Below are 17,413 nucleotides of genomic sequence, written 5' to 3'. Positions count from 1 at the left end.
TTGTCCCAAAACTCACTCACTATACTCTCAAGAACATTTGACATTATACTAAACATAACTTGAATAGGTTTTCAAGGAAGAGACTTCCAACTTCCCAAATCAACTAAAGTTTTGAAATGAAAAATATGTACCACCTTCTGATCAAAACCACATACTATATACTGTTTAAAAGATTATGTTGTGCTGTGCTAAGTCATTTCAATCGTGTCCAGCTCTTTGCAACCCTGTGAACTGTAGCCCACCAAACTCCTCTGTCCATGTGATTCTCCAGGCAAGAATACTGAGTGAGTGGCCACGCCCTCCTCCAGGGGATGTTCCTGACCCAGAGATCAAATCCAAGTCTCTTAAGCCTCCTGCACTGGCAGGCAGGGTCCTTACCACTGGTGCCACCTGGGAAACCCATTTAACAGATTAGGTTCTTTAAAAAATCTCTCTTCAAGACCTAACAGACAGTATAGCTCTTCCAGGAAAATAAAGGACCAACAGCAACTATGAACACCAATATATTAGTGAATACGCACAAAACACAGGAAAGAAATTCCACTGGAACTGAGAGCCTATGTGGGAATAAAAGTCAAATAAGTCATACAGGGAACAGAAGAAATTTAGATTACAACTGAAATGCCTTAAATCAGACCTGGAGGACGGTTTTGTCTTTCATACACATCAAACTTAGAATTACACGAAAAAGTTATCCTTAGAACCATCTTACAAAATGTAGAATGACTAGGTCACATCACTATACGGCATGTTTCAAAGTTGCTAAGAGAGTAGGCATTCAACGTTATCGTCACAAGGTAAAAAAGAAAAAATTTAACTACAGGAGGTGACTGATGTTAACTAAAGTGGAAATAATCTTGCAATTAGTAAGTTGTTAAGCTGTACCGCTTACACAGTGCTGTGTGTCAATTATATCTCAAGAAAATTAGGGAGGGAATTAGGCAAATTATGTGAGATTTTATTATAACAACATACTTCATGACTTTTTGGAAAATAAGAAAGGAAAATTAATTATGGAAAATGAATTCGTCTTTTAAAAAAGCAGCCGCTAGGTGGCAGTGTCCTGAGCCTCCATTAGCGGGCGAGCAGCTGTTATACTAAGAACTGACCAGAAGGTGGCAGCGTAGCCTCGGTTTCCCAGCACCAACAGCTCAGCCTGCTCCTAAGGCTTTTCATACACCAAAGAAATCACAACTACTCCTCTCAAACGTCTTTTTTTTAAAGCGAGAGCTTTCGTTTCCTTACGTTCTGAATGTTGATCTGTAGTTCCATTTTGTAGTGATTGAAGTCTTTGGCAAGTTCATGGCCCTGATGATAGAAAGTAAACATTCCCTGAAAAAATGACAGCATCTAAAACAAAGTAGAAAAGACAACATTAGTGCGCACACACACACACAAACCCTCAGCGGAAAAAATAAAACGGCCACATGTCTCCCCACATCTCATTATGATTCTATCAATGGAAAATAATTCAAAGCAAGTCACTAGAATTCAACTAAATCTAACTGCATTTTGTTCATTAATTGTTCCCTATAAAAAAAGAAAGAAGGATCTGCGATTTCTCCCTCAATAGCAGAGCCATTAGATAGCTTTTATAGTATGCTGTAAGAAGAAATGGAATTCTACATCACCCCTTTGTCCTTTTTCTTTAAAAAAAAAAAAAAAAGAAATCTTTATTTATGTCTGGCCATACTGGTTCTTTGTTGCTGTGTGGGCTTTTCTCTGGTTGCGATGAGCGTGGGCCACTCTCTGGTTGTGGGGTGCAGGCTTCTCTCGCCGCAGGGCACAGGCTCTAGGGTGCACGGGCTTCAGTACTGGCAGCACGTGGGCTCAGTAGTTGCGGACCCCGGGCTCTGGGGCACAGGCTCAACGGTTGTGGCCCCCGGGCTTCACTGCTCCACGGCATGTAGCATCTTCCCATTCCAGGGATCGAACCCATGTCTCCTGCATTGGCAGGTGGATTCTTGAGCACTGAGCCATCAGGAAAGCCCTCATTTGTCCTTTTTAATCAAGAGAATCCCTATACTCATTTAAAATGAAACCTCTTCCCTACAGGCCAATAGAACCTATAAGGAAAGTGAAATACAGATCAGAGTCAAAAGCTCTTTCAAAGGGCTCCCAGTGTAGGGCACCCTCTCTGTTGTTGACAAAGATGCTCCATGACTGAGGCAGAGAGTGCAAAGGCAGGGCAGTCATCAAACCCCGAGCTTCCTACAAACCCCCGACCCTCTTGACCAGAGGGCAGCTGCCTCTGCTCCACGTGTGAGCAAATCTACAGTGAGAATTAGAGGTGAGAGCTCAGGAAATCCCGGGATCCACCGTCTTCAGAATGTCACATCATGTAGTGCTGAGGAATTTGGGACTCTGACGTCCAGTGGCCAGCAGACGTCAATTCCCCACTGGGGCCAATTGCTGACATTTTTCTACTTCGATGTCTACATTTGCTAAGTGGCATAATTAAAATATCTCCTTAATAGAGTACTGTGTGGAATCCACACACGATCACAGAAAAGTGCTTAGAATGACCTAAACAATGGCAGAGCACTGTAAATGTTAACCAGAAAAAAAAAAAAGTAGGCCATTATTATGATTTCTCATAAGAAGAAAGCTTGAAGGAGGTTTTCTCTTTAACTTAGGGTAATTCCATTACTCCACTGGAACATAGCTTCCACCAATGCTCATTTTTCATTAACAATTACTTGGTTCTTCAGTTTGTTTCTCAACATCGTACATACAATAGTTAAACTGTATGGCATGTGAATTATACCTCAGTAAAGCTTTTTTATTTTAATCACATGCAATATAGACTATATTAAAATTAAAGTGACTTGAGAATCATGGATCTCAGTGTGTATCTGTTTTTTGTGTTTTTTGTTTTTTGTGTTTTTTTTTGCTAAAACCCACAGTATGAAATATCCTTTGTTCTGATTCAGAAGATATATATTCATAGATACATTAACATAAAAATAAGTGAAGCTCTCAGAGCACACGTACATAAGCACCAGTGAAAATCACATGTTTCTAAAATAAGTGTGAAGAATGTCAGAGTAACTCACAAAGTAGTTTCAAATGTTCTGCATACTGGTTCTTAATTTAGGTTGCGTGAAAGTGAAAGTGAAAGTCACTCAGTCATGTCTGATGCTTTGTGACCCCGTGGACTATACAGTCCATGTAATTCTCCAGGCCAGAATACTGTGGGTAGCTCCAGGGGATCTTCCCAACCCAGGAATTGAACTGGGGTCTCCTGAATTGCAGGCAGATTCTTTACCAGGTGAGCCACACGGGAAGCCCAAGAACACTGAGTGGGTAGCCTATCCCTTCTCCCGGGGCTCTTCCCGACCCAGGAATTGAAGTGCGGTCTTCTGCATTGCAGGCAGATTCTTTACCAACTGAGCTATTGCGTAAGTAGCGTGAATTGTATTAGAAATAACTTGTTACCGGTCATTGTTGAAAGTACCAAGGTTTGGCTGGATGCACTTGCCTTAGAAACAAATTTAGGTAGAATAAAGATTATCCCATAAACACCCCCACGCTCACTCATATTCCAGTAACTTCATGGGAATTCTTGCTAAGGGCGGAGTCACAACTAGGATGGGAGAAGTTGCACCTGACTGCAGGGTCCTTGAGGCCATGCAGCAAAAGGGATAATCCTCATTCCACTGCTGCACAGTAAGGCCAAGAACCGCTACTCAGTGGTGGGATTTTGACTCCACAGCGACCCGGGCGCGCTGTGTACAGTTTACGACATCTTGTCATGCTTATGCATCACGGCCTGTAGCAACCGTAAATAAGACCTTGAAAGAAACAGACTCCTATTCTCTATCACGACATTTGACTCACAGAGAAGCTTGCTGTTTATACTTACGGGTTCCACAAACTCAAACTTCTTCCTTTCTTGGATTTCCTGAAGCTTACACACATATTCAAGAGACAGTTCATAAAAGTGTTGCCGGTTCTGTTCCACTTGGATATCTGCCTGTGTTAAAACAAAGGAGGCAGTCAGATTAGAGATGGTGTGATGTGAAACTCTTTATCCAAGGTCTGCAAAGCTCCCATCTGTGGGCCAAATATGGCCAGCTGTCTTCCTAAAGGAGGTTGTGCTGGACACAGCCATAAACACTCCGTAACGTATCTTCGATGTGGACTTCCCTGCTACGACAGCTGAACTGAGTTGTCTCAAGAGGGACCTCATGGTCTTCAAATATGTAGAATACTTATTAGTATCTGACTGTCTGCAGAAGTAGTTTGCCAACCCCTGCTCATGTCTGTGATGAGGTTGACTCCTAAGGACCGAACATCACGCAGTCTTGCTCTTCACGAGAAACCTACCCCAACCACAACTAACACGCAAGTTGGAACCATACACACAGACTCCGAACTACACAAACAGTGTTTCCATTAACAAATCGCCTAAGCATGAAGCGGCCTGGGAAGGAGGACTGAACAAATTCCAGTCGCCACAGCACTCCTGAGTGAAAACAGCAGGTGAAGAAGTGGCAACAGCCCCTGTGCAAGAACTTGGCTCCCAGGCAAGGCTGGGCTTGACGCCCATCTGCAGGTAGTCACGCTCCTACGCCCTCAACACGCCCATCCCTTGGAAGCGAGCAGGCACCAGATGGCCGGGAGACTATTCCAAAAAGAGGTTACCCGTTCTCTTGTCTAACTAGAAAGGCACTGGGAGAAGCGATGGCTCCACAGAGGAACGGTGGAGAAAACTCTGGCCCTCAGAACATTTCCTATTCGGCATCATGTAGGTTTCACCAGGACATTTCTCCAAAGAGGCCATATCTAAACACATGGAAAGATGCTCAGCATCACTCACCATCAGGGAAATACAAATTAAAACCACAGGTTACACTGTGGTGTACACACTCACTGCACGCTTATCGAAAACAAAACAAACAAAAAACAGACCTATCCCCAGAACAAAACAGAAAACGAGAAGTACTGGTGAAGACGTAGAGAAACGGCTTTGTACACTGCCGACGTGAATGCAAAATGACTCAGCTGCCATGACTACAAAAAAATTAAAGACAGAATGACCATACGACCTTAACAGTTCCATTTCGGGGTATACACTCACAGGAACTGCAAGCAGGGACTCAAACAGATACTTGCTCACCCACACTGACAGCAGCGAAACGGGAGAAATAACCAACGTGCCCACTGAGAGATGAAGGGATAATCAAAATCTGGTCTACACAGATAATGGGATATTATTCAGCCTCAGACTGGAAGGAAATTCCGGCACCTGGCTTAACATGGAAGAAGCCTCAGGACATTAACATGTCAACTACATGACGGCACTTGCCTTGTACCTCTACAAGCACTAAATCATGAGCTGCATAGCTACTGACCATCAAAAGCCCCCTGAAAAGGAGTTCAGGGTGGAGAGCAGAAATGAAGCACTCTGTGCTCTGGGAAAAACTGCCAGGACAGGTCTTCAGATAGCTACGTATTTTCAGGAGCTGATTTTATGAGCCCAATTCTTGTATCTCTTCCTATCTAGAAAAGCACTAAAATCCTTCACGGAGATGTCTGCTCCTCGCGACTAGCAGTCACCCTCACAAAACTACCAGAAACCTTCCACACAAAAAAACGCATGCTTCAGTGCACGCACACCCCCTTCAACAAAATCACATATGTACTGACCTTCCCTCCACCACTGTGGAGCAGTTTCTTAGAGCTATCTGAAATGCTGTCTCCCAGGCTATAGTTCTCATTTTGCCCCAAATAAAATTTCTTCACTTTGCCCCAAATAAAACTTCCTCACAACTCTCAACTCACAACGTTTTACATTTATTTTAGTCAACAATGCTAAATGAAATGAGCCAATCACAAAAGGACAGGTGCCACATGATTGCTCTTCCATGAGGTACTTGGGAGAGTGAAACTGATAAAGACAGAAGTAGAATGATGGTTAGGAGCTGGAGGGAAGAGGGCTGGGGAGTCACAGTTTAGTGGGAAGCACAGAGTTTCCGTACCTAGGCCTCTAGGAGTTGGAATGTGGGGGTGACTGTATCTAATGACACTGCACAGACGATATCCTTGAACATAGTTAAAATCATATCTTGCTATATTTTGGGCTTCCCTTGTGGCTCAGCTGGAAAAGAATCCGCCTGCAATGCAGAAGACCCAGGTTCGATCCCTGGGTTGGGAAGATCCCCTGGACAAGGGAAAGGCCACCCTCTGGCCTGGAGTATTCCATGGACTGTGTAGTCCATGGGGTCGCAAAGAGTCAGACACAACCGAACAACTTTCACTTCACCTGCTATATTTTACCACAACAAAATTTTAAGTTTTGGGGGGAAAAAAAGGTAACAGGTAATAATTTTTGGCGTATCATTTTTTAATTACTGTTTAAATATAATAAATGCGTCTTACTTTGAAATGAAATATTTTCTTCTGTATGTGTAAACATCAGCCTTTCAAATGTAAATTTCTGAGCCCAGGAAAACAATACCGGCTATGCACCAGCCACTGGCTAAGTATGCTGAGGGGCTCGGGGGGATGCCAAGAAAGCATAGGAGGCAGCCATCCGTCACATTTTCCACCTGTTATGGTAAACATTCCCTGGAGAAGGGAATGGCATCCCACTCCAGTATTCTTGCCTGGAGAATTCCATGGATAGAGGAGCCTGGTGGGCTACAGTTCGTGGGGTCGCAAAGAGTTGGACACGACTGAGTGACTAACACACACACATACGGTAAACACTAAGGGTATGAACAATCAAGAAGCAGGATTCGGCCCCAGACAGCTGAGAGGCGCGTGAAAGGAATGAATTAAATGGGTGCCTACACTTGCGTCTTCCCACCCACAGAAGACACGGCTGTGATCCATGCGATCTGTGCTGCTGGAGAAGGCTCTTGAGAGTCCCTTGGACTGCAAGGAGATCAAACCAGTCCATCCTAAAGGAAATCAACCCTGAATATTCATTGGGAGGACTGCTGCTGAAGCTGAAACTCCAATACTTCAGCCACCTGATGGGAAGAGCTGACTCATTTGAAAAGACCCTGATGCTGGGAAATATTGAAGACAGGAGAAGAAGGGGACAACAGAGGACGAGCCGGCTGGATAGCATCATCAACTCAATGCACACGAGTTTGAACAAGCTCTGGGAGGTGGTGAAGGACAGGGAAACCTGGCTTGCTACATTCCATGGGGTTGCAAAGAATCAGACACAACTTAGCAGCTGAACAACAACATACATATAAGAATGCTAAATTCCTTGAGATATCTGGCTTTCCTTAATTAACAGACTGCCTCCCGCCACCCCTACCTTGCTACAAATGTCTATATATACTGACTCCCTTCCCCGCCTCCTCGGAGCAGTCTCTTGGGATCACTTTGAGATGCTCTCTCCTCCTGGAAATCCTCATAATTTCCACCGAAAAAAGAACTCTACTTTCAGATTGTGACTACTTGTTTAGCCAACATGACTAAGTCAAAATGTTTCTTATTCAGCCAAATTTTCTACCTAATACTCATAGAAATCATGATTTTTTTATGCCTCTAATGACCAGAGATTGAGCTCAGCCACCAGCAGTTAACAGGCACAATGCTGTTTTTCCCAGGAAAAACAATGCAAGTGTGTTGAGTATTTACTAAAATGGAGCTATGGGGGAATTTAAGGGTGAATCTTTCATGCTATTGTTAATGGGAGATGCCTTTCAAGAAAATTTCACCAGGATCACATTTACCAAGGTCGTTTTCTTTTTTTTTTTGAGTGGATTCTCTCTCCTGGTTGTGCTCCTGTATCGCTGCTCAGCTTCTATTCACAGCCTCCTAATGTTCTGAGTGTTCAGAACTGCTGTGCCAGGCACGGAGAGATCTTATCACCAGAATCCCTGGGACTGTAGATAACCCATCATTTACGCCACCACCACAGACATTCAAATTACACCCAGCAGCACAGTCCTTTAGCTTGACTCCGTCTGAAAGGCAATCACTATATAAGTGGTATAAGAAGAAATGTATTTGGTCTTTGTCCCAGGTTCCTGGCACAAATCTCCTAAAACCCTTGGAATTTCCGGACTGAGGGAAGTGCCTGCTGTCATTTGTAAGGAGCCCTGAGTGAGAACACTCCTGTTTGTGCTAATAAGGTGACTTTGGGGGGCCCCAAGGCTGCACTGATCAGAAGGTTAGAACCTTGGCCCCACCCACTGGCCCCCAGGAAGGGGTAAGCACTACAGATTAAGTTCTGTAGCAACTCCTGAACACGGGTTCATAAGCTTCCAGGTTAGCAATGTAAAAAATCAGTAAACAGAAAACTCAATTAAACAGAGCTGGGTCACCAGAGTGGGAGCACTCATGGCCTCCGACAACAACAGAGCCCAAGAGAAAGAAGGAAGATGACTCTTCTCACCTGGCCAGGACTCAGCCCAAGAAAAGCCATGGCCTCTGTTTACTATTGCCTCTCAACTCCCGGTCCCTCACAATCAAGGGGATCTCCTTCATGCATCAGGTGGGAACGTGCCCTTGGCTCACCATGGCTGCGAGGCCTCAAACAGCAACTCTCTTCTGATCCTGAATAAACCCGTCTTTACTGGAGAAATATCTGGCAGACTTCATTTCAGGTCATGAGTAAATCCATCCACTTGCCTGAACAGTGACACACCCCAGCTCCACACGGTCAGAAGTTTCTGCACCTGGGACTCTTCTGGACCCAGTCCTGTGCACCTCTTCCTCTTGGCTGCTCATCTGAATCCCCTAGATTACCTTTTGTAATAAGCTGGTAAACTTAAGTAAATGTCGCCTAGTTCTGTGAGTTGCCCTAGCAAATCAATCAAACCCAAGGAAGAGGGGGCCACAGGAACCTTTTCTTTGTAGTCAGTTAATCAGAAGCACACCAGGATTTGGTGTTAGAAGCGGTCTTTTTTTTTTTAACTGAAGTACAGTTGATTTACAATGTGTTAGCTTCTGCTGTACAACAAAGTGATTTGGTTACACATATAAATTCTTTTCCATTATGGTTTATTACTGGATACTGAATAGGGCCTTGTTGTTTACCCATTCTATATATAATAGCTGGCATCTGCCAGTCATCAGTAGGGCGGTCTTGTAGGATTGAGCCTTTAACCTGCAGGATCTGACGCTATTTCCAGGTAGTGCCAAAACTGAGATCATTGCTTGGTGGCAATTGAAAAACACACATCTGGACTATACTTTTTACTATACCAAGCAAAAGTCATTTTTTTAAACATATAACTTCAAATAGATTATCAATTTCACTTCTGACCATGCCTGCTGTAAATACACATAACAGGAATAGATCCCTCACACAAAGATCTTCAGGGGATCTATTTCTCTGGTCATACTTACGGAAATATAATTATCTGAGTACTCAACTGGAAAAAAAATGCACGATGTGAGAGTTGTGAGTCAAGTTTTAATGGGGGCACAATGTGGAATACAGCCTGGGAGTGGGGCCTCAGAGGTTGCCTAGTGAATTTAATCTAAAGAGGCAGAGGGCAAGTGCTAATTTTTAGCTGCCATAAGAAAACAAAAATACAGTTCAAATATCAGCAGTCGAAGAATTTTCTCAAATATCCAATTACTGTTCTAGTACAGACAGTAATACTGAGAATTTGGGGATGTGATGGAGCAGAAGCTAGCATCCGTTCAATACAGAGCGAGAGGCAAAGGTCCGAATAAACCAAAACTGCCAGCCTGCTGTCGGCCACAATTCTCTCCTGTGATTTTCACTGGAAACCAGAGGAAAGAACAGCTGATAACAAGGACACACGCCTTTGTTCAGTACCACTCTCAGCAACCTTTATTAATCTCTCAAGCACCTCAACTCAATTTACTGAAGATCAGCAACGCATTAGCCACTGCCAGAAGTGGCCAAAGCCACATCTAACCTTCTTTCCTTTAAGGAGCATCCCCATCCGTAAGGCATTCACTCTTGCAACAGAAAGCTCGGTCAAGTGGGGTTCTGTACATTTGAAAGGAGCACACAAATCAAAACAGCAAAGAAAATGTAATTTTTTTTAATCCTTTTGGTCATGCCACTCAGTATGTGGGATCTTAGATGCCCAACCAGAGATCGAACCCATGCCCCCTGCATGGACGGCATAGTCTTTTAACCATGGAACACCAGAGAAGACCCAAGAATATATAATTTAAGTGAAAACTAAAATGATTCATCTTGAGGGTCTCTTCAAATTTCCAATGTAATGTTTAATTATCTTTGGGAATGATGAAATTGTTGAAGGTCTAGCTCATAATCTTCACACTAGTTCATTCAATAAGTATTTATGAGTGCCTGCTCCCCGACAGGTCTTATTCTAGGCACTGTGGACAGAGTGCTGAAGAGAACTAGGCTGTTGCCTGCAAGGAGCTGACATCCCAGGGAAAGAAGCCATGAGACCCGAATGTACCGTGTGTGCTCAGTCGGGCCCAGCCCTTTGTGACCCCAGGGACTGTAGCCCCCCCGGCTCCTCTGTCCATGGAATTTTCTAGGCAAGAATATGGGAGCTGGTTGCCACTTCCTACTCCAGGGGATCTTCCTGACTCAGGGATCGAACCTGAGTCTCTCATGCCTCTTGCATTTACAGGTGGATTCTTTACCACTGAACCACCAGGAAAGCCCACACCTGAATACGTAATGAGTCAAATGGTTGTAAGAGCAAGAAAAAGAAAAAACAACAAAAAAGGCAGAGTAAGGAAGGCACCCTAAATAAGATACAACATCTCCACTCAGGGGAAGTCTGAGAGGAGACTATCTGGAAGACTATTTGCAAAGTGAGTCATGCGGATCTGGCAGAAGGACGAGCACTGAGGCCCTAAGCCATGGAGCCAAGCCAGAATGAGGCTGCCATGTGGGGTGAGAGAAGGCGGAGTGGACTGGGGGCCTCTGACAGAGCTTCTAGGAGCATTTGGAGACGAAGAGCAAGACAAAGGCTGACTCTGCTGCCATATAGAAAATAAACCGTAAGAGGACTTCCCTGGCAGTCTAGGGGTTGAGAGTCCATGTTCCCAATGCAGGGGACAGGGGTTCGATCCCTGTGTCGTCATTACACAGAGTAACATGCATGCGCATATGCATAAAGAAAGAGTGAAAGTGTTAGTCAGTCATGTCTGACTCCTTGAGTCAGTCCCAGGACTGTAGTCCATCCAGGCTCCTCTGTCCACGGGATTTCCCAGGCAAGAATACTGGACTGGGGAGCCATTCCCTTCTGCAGGGGATCTTTAAGACCCAGGGATCCAACCAGGGTCTCCTGCACTGCAGGCAGATTCTTTACAGTCTGAGCCACAGAGAAAGCTGCATGCATATACACATAAATGAATGCAAAATAACTTGAAAACGAAAATAAACTGTAGAGATCCCTGAGTAAAAAGCCGGGAGGCTTCTATAGTCACCTATGTGAGAAATGCCCACCACCTGCGCCAGAGTGACAGGTTTGCAGGCTAGGAGAACTGGCCACATTCGGAGAATAACCTGAAGTTGAAGAAGACCTAGGCTGAGTAGACGGGCTAAGAGAGAAAAAGCCAAGGATGACGTTACAGATTTTGCCCTAGCAACAGGTAGAATGATATCTAATTAGAGAGTGAGGTGGAGATGGAAATTGACTTGGGGCATGGAAATCCCATCAGGATACCTGGAAACAGAGATCAAGTAGAACAGGAAGTGGAAAACTGCTGGCATAAAGAGAGCCTCTACGAGCAACAGCTGTCCCTTCAAAACTGCCAGAGGGCAGGAGGTGAGGGAGCACGTGTAGCAACTGCATGGCTTTCTGCACAATATGGAAAACGAGAGAATGCAGGACCGCCTGCAAACAGTACTGTAGTCAGGATTAGACGGTACAAAAGGGCCTTTCTCTTCTACAGACCACCAAACACCATGTAAACATCGGCCAATCACATTACAGAGACAAAAGAAGATGCAACATGTGGTTCATGTCAACATAGCCACACACATACACACAGCGTTTGCAACTAAATCTGTAACATTTCAACACAACCCAGGTTTACTCTACAACATTGTCATTTTGATGATACTTCACCAAGTGTCTATTATAGTGGCACCTTTCGCCTGGATCCCTTATGTGTTTAAAAATAAACAAATGCACGGGGAAGAAGTCACACTTCTGTGGGATGAAAACAGCATTATGTTTAAGGAAAGCATATGTCCCAAATTGTAAACAACTGAATTTCCATTCAAGGGTGTGAGTGAGGAAAAACAAGTGGCAGGGAATTTAGAAAAAAACAGAAAGCGAAAACGAGACAGAAGATATAAATTCCTTTCTCCTTACATATGGCTCCCTCCAAAAGAAACAAGTCTATTAACACAAGTAAAACAGATGCTCTCTTTCCAAAGAAGCTGAAAAACTCCTGAATCTTCAGCGTTAGGTAAGATTAATTCTGCCTTCACATAAAAGCCAAATGGTATAGGAGCTTATTCAATTCACTTTTTCAACACATCTTGAAAGTTAATTAATAACCTATTCCTGAAAATAATATATCTTTTCTCAGTTATCCTGAGATATGAGAAAATGGTTGTTCCTGGGAAAATATGCTCAGAACCAAAACTTCTAATACTCTGAGCCCACACTGCATTAATCGCTCTATGAGATCTTATTTTGTCTTATTCCAAAAGAGCTTTTTTTAAAATTCATGGTGATACCTAGTCATTTTTTCCATCTCTAATAAACCTAGATGAAACATTTTCAAAAGAAAAGCTCATTAAAAATAAGACATGCACTGATTATTAAATTTTACAAACAAGTTAAAAGAAAAATAAAAACAATACCTCTTGTAAATGTGAGTCTTTCTTTTTTGCTGATAAATTCAAATGTTTATCAATTAGGCTATAGTTCCTTTCAGTCTCTTTGTCAAACTTCTTTTTTTCTTCCTACAAATAAGAAAAACATAGACAAGTATGATTAAACAGAGGGGGGGAAAGGTGTATACAGTCAATCTACTAGGAAGATCAAAATATGAAAAATATCCAAAAAGAAAGTACCATGAAGTGTGAAAAAGTTATCTGGAAAATCATTCTGCAGCCAGGCCATTGTTTATTAATCATCAAGACAGCATTTGGACTGAAGAGTCACTTACCTTTTTGCTTTTTCCTTTAATGAACTTTTTTCCTAGCCTGTTATTTTCAATCCCTCATACCTATCAGTGTTTGGAATTAATGCCATTCACTTGTCCATTTAAAAAAAAAAAAAACATTTAGGATGAAAACATAGTAAGACCATAAAGCTTAAAAAAGCAAATTTGCTACAGATTTTGGCATATAAATGGAATTCACATAAAACTGAGTAAGTTTTGATCTACATTTAAAAATTATTTACAATCGCCATTAGGAGGAGGGGGGAAAAAAACACATATCGGAAAAAAAAATCTTCCCTAACTGTCTAGTATAAATATAACAATAAAATCCTCTGATCAGAAATGTCAACTACTTACCCAAATTTCAGCAGTGATTTCTATAACACTGTCTAGAGTATTTATCAATAGGTCCACAGGGCCTAAAATAATACTGACATACTTCTACTGAGATTCTTTGGTTAACATTACAAACATTTCTCAGGCACTGCCAAGAAATACTATTTGTTTTCCTTTTGCTAGAGTAGCTTTTAGAGAAAACAAGGAACCAATTTTTTTTTAATACGGCGGAGACAACCTCCCCTAAAACTGCCTGCCAACATAAGTAGATTTTTCATAAACATTTCTGAGCACCAATGAGCTCACGTGATGTTCTCCTGCTGTCAAAATGTTTCTATTAACGTCAGACTCTCCCCAACTCTCCAAGGCCTCCTAGAAAGGAACGTTCCCTTCCCTATTTTCCAGCTTCTATTTTATGAAGTCAAAAATAATGAACTGTCCCGGCTTTTTCTGGCATGATCTTCCTATTAAGCAAAAGGGGTAAATAAAGCACAAAAATTGTACTTCTCTGCATTTATCATCATTTTTTTCACTCCATGGGACTACAGACCGTGTGAGACACTGGGAATGAAGCTCTGCCCGCTCACCCAAAGGCTGAATTAACCCCCATGCTGACGAAGGCACAAGACTCAGAACTGATGCTTCTTCCCATTTCTACCTCAAGTTTAATTACCAACTAGCCGCACATCTTCAAGGGCAAAAACAAAACAGAACACTTAACAGTATAAAACCTCAGTTGTTCTGTTTAAAAGATCAGGGCACTTCCTTGGTGGCCCAGTGGTTAGGTAGGACTCCACACTTGTGAGGCTTCCATCCCCGGTCTGGGAACTAACACCCCACACAGCCCCCACATGCCCTTGTGTGGTGTGGCCAAAAAAAACACACTGTCATAAAACCTAAAATATTAAAAAAAAAAAAAAAAAGAAATCAGGAATTCAGTTCTGTCCTAGTTCATTCTTAGAACCAATCCTAAAATTCTGTAATCCTACCGCTCACCTATACGTGAGGATGGTCAAACCTTCACTGAAATGGAGGCATTTTTTCCCTTTATGCCCTAGGTTGAATTTACAGCTTTTTTTTATGCCTAACGCATTAATATTACATGGTTACTCTCTCTTTTCTGCTTTTTACTATGACGCACTTCCTGTACGATGTTAATGACTAACAGAAAATAAACTAAATGGAACATATGGCCACTACTTTAAAGTCTCCACTATTTTTACAAGTTCATACGATAGAGTGTGCACTGGATTAGGTGTCAGAAGACGCAGGTTCCAGTGGCCGCTATGACCCTGTGGCTCTGCCCCCGGGGTCACAGCCTTCTCTGAGCATCAGTTTCTCAGGTTTAAAACCAGACGGGAATGGAGGTAACACAGCTGCATTTACCACAAGTACACGGCAACACAACATCATGTGGTTAAAAATGCTTACTATCTTTGCAGATGAGTATTCAGAGAATACTGAAAACGTGTTTACTCCTTTGATTTCATCTGAATCACAGAAGGGGACAAAGGAAGCAACGATGCTACAGCCGGCAGTCAAAACGCCCAGCCCATGCGGAAATAGTGGGGTATGTAAATGAGGACGTGGGTTAAGTCTGGAATGAAAGAAAATGGTGCTATCGAGCCTCTGTGAAGAAAGAATCTAGCCAAGAAACAACATCACGCCCACCAATTTGAGTGAAAATACACTTGTTCATCTTTGGTATGATACTATACAAATGCTGCTGTGTTCTGTTTTGAATCTGAAGACTCAGATAATCGTCTCTCCTTGCATTTTTTTTCTCAGTGTCTCTATAGAATATTCTGTTTCTCTGTACTCATATGACTTTGGGCACTTAATTCTGAAGTTTAAAAGGGGCTGTGTTCAAGTAGCATTCAATAAAGAACAGAGTCTTTTCTTCAACACTGCAATATAGGATGCACACACATATGGATGTATACAGATATATATATGTACATGTATATATACACATACACACACACACAGAAATATAAAATAAATGAGCCATAAAAGGGAACAAAATTGAATCAGTTGAAGTGATACAGACGGAAGTCAGTCAGAAAAACAAATATTGGATATTAACACATATATGTGGAATCTAGAAAAATAAATATTGATGAACCCGTTTGCAGGTCAGGAACAGAGGTGCAGACATAGAGAAAAGACTTGTGGAGACAGATTAGGAAGGAGAGGGTGGGACAAATCAAGAAAGTAGCACTGAAATTTATACACTGCCATATACAAAACAGACAGCTTGCGGGAGCTGCCGCATAACTCAGGGGGCCCAGCCTGGGCTCTGTGATGACCTAGAGAGGGGAGGGAGGGGCACCAGAAAGGGGATATGCGTATACATATAGCTGATTCACAATGCTGTACAGCAGAAACAAACAAAACACTATAAAGCAAGCATACTCCAATAAAAAACTAAAATAGAGTAATATGACACAAAAGGCTCTATCAAGGATCAAATTATTACAATGAAAACTGTTTTTGAAACAGCATTACTCCAGTGAGTCTGGGTCAAGCTGGAAGTAAAGTCAGTAAGGAAAAGTGGAGGCGAGGGCTCGCCAGCCAGCCCACATCTGTATTACAGAGAGAGGCAGGCAGCCACGACAGACCCCAGCAGATTTCTGCCATGTGGAACTATAAGCCCAGTATTTAGGCCGCTCCACTGATTTTTCTAGAACAGCTGAAAGACTCAATGATTTTTAAACGGTGGAACCCTCTTACACTGTTGGTGGGAATGCAAACTAGTACAGCCACTATGGAGAACAGTGTGGAGATTCCTTAAAAAACTGGAAATAGAACTGCCTTATGATCCAGCAATCCCACTGCTGGGCATACACACTGAGGAAACCAGAAGGGAAAGAGACACGTGTACCCCAATGTTCATCGCAGCACTGTTTATAATAGCCAGGACATGGAAGCAACCTAGATGCCCATCAGCAGATGAATGGATAAGAAAGCTGTGGTACATATACACAATGGAGTATTACTCAGCCATTAAAAAGAATACATTTGAATCAGTTCTAATGAGGTGGATGAAACTGGAGCCTATTATACAGAGTGAAGTAAGCCAGAAGGAAAAACACCAATACAGTATACTAACGCATATATATGGAATTTAGAAAGATGGTAGCAATAACCCTGTGTATGAGAGAGCAAGAGAGACAGTGTTGTATAGAACAGTCTTATGGACTCTGTGGGAGAGGGAGAGGGTGGGAAGATTTGAGAGAATGGCATTGAAACATGTAAAATATCATGTAAGAAACGAGATGCCAGTCCAGGTTCGATGCACGATACTGGATGCTTGGGGCTGGTGCGCTGGGACGACCCAGAGGGATGGTATGGGGAGGGAGGAGGGAGGAGGGTTCAGGATGGGGAACACATGTATACCTGTGGTGGATTCATTTTGATATTTGGCAAAACTAATACAATTATGTAAAGTTTAAAAATTAAATAAAATTTAAAAAAAAAAAGAAAAAAAAACTTATGTTTTAGGTTTAACAAGAGTCAGTTAAGTCGCTCAGTCCTGTCCAACTCTTCGCAACCCCATGGACTGCAGCACGTCAAGCTTCCCAGTTCACCAACTCCTAGAGATTGTTCAAACCCATATCCAACAAGTCGGTAATGCCATCCAACCAGCTCATCTACTGTCACCCCTTCTCCTCCTGCCTTTAATCTTTCCCAAAATCAGGGTCTTTTCCAATGAGCCAGTTCTTCACATCAGGTGGCCAAAGTATTGGAGTATCAGCATCAGTCCTTCCAATGATTATTCAGGACTGATTTCCTTTAGGATTGACTGGTTTATCTCCCTGCAGCACAAGGGACTCTCAAGAGTCTTCTACAACACATTTCAAAAGCATCAATTCTGTGGTGTTCAGCTTTCTTTATGGTCCAGCTCTCACATTCACACATGGCTACTGGAAAAACCATAGCTTTGACTAGACAGGCCTTTGTCAGCAAAGTAACATCTCTGCTTTTTAATATGCTGTCTAGGTTGGTCATAGCTTTT

At 42.6% G+C, this 17,413-nt stretch overlaps 1 protein-coding gene across 2 annotated transcripts in view; it reads right to left on the bottom strand.

Moving 5' to 3' along the window:
* Nucleotides 1–377: 377 nt before the first annotated feature.
* Nucleotides 378–17,413, bottom strand: part of LOC104988029 (rho GTPase-activating protein 10-like) — a 74,557-nt gene continuing 57,521 nt past the window's right edge. For both annotated transcript variants that reach the window (XM_010839164.1, XM_010839163.1), the window contains 3 exons: nucleotides 12,755–12,856; nucleotides 3,866–3,976; nucleotides 378–1,350 (listed from right to left, as the gene is read on the bottom strand). In XM_010839164.1, coding sequence (XP_010837466.1) covers nucleotides 1,219–1,350; nucleotides 3,866–3,976; nucleotides 12,755–12,856 — 345 coding nt within the window. In that variant the 3' untranslated portion in view covers nucleotides 378–1,218. The remainder of the gene's footprint in view (nucleotides 1,351–3,865; nucleotides 3,977–12,754; nucleotides 12,857–17,413) is intronic.

Source organism: Bison bison, unplaced genomic scaffold (genome assembly GCF_000754665.1).
Source record: "Bison bison bison isolate TAMUID 2011002044 unplaced genomic scaffold, Bison_UMD1.0 scf7180017864114, whole genome shotgun sequence".
Lineage (NCBI taxonomy): Eukaryota > Metazoa > Chordata > Mammalia > Artiodactyla > Bovidae > Bison > Bison bison.
The sequence above is the reverse complement of the archived record's forward strand: the minus strand, read 5'-3'. Positions and strand labels throughout refer to the sequence as shown.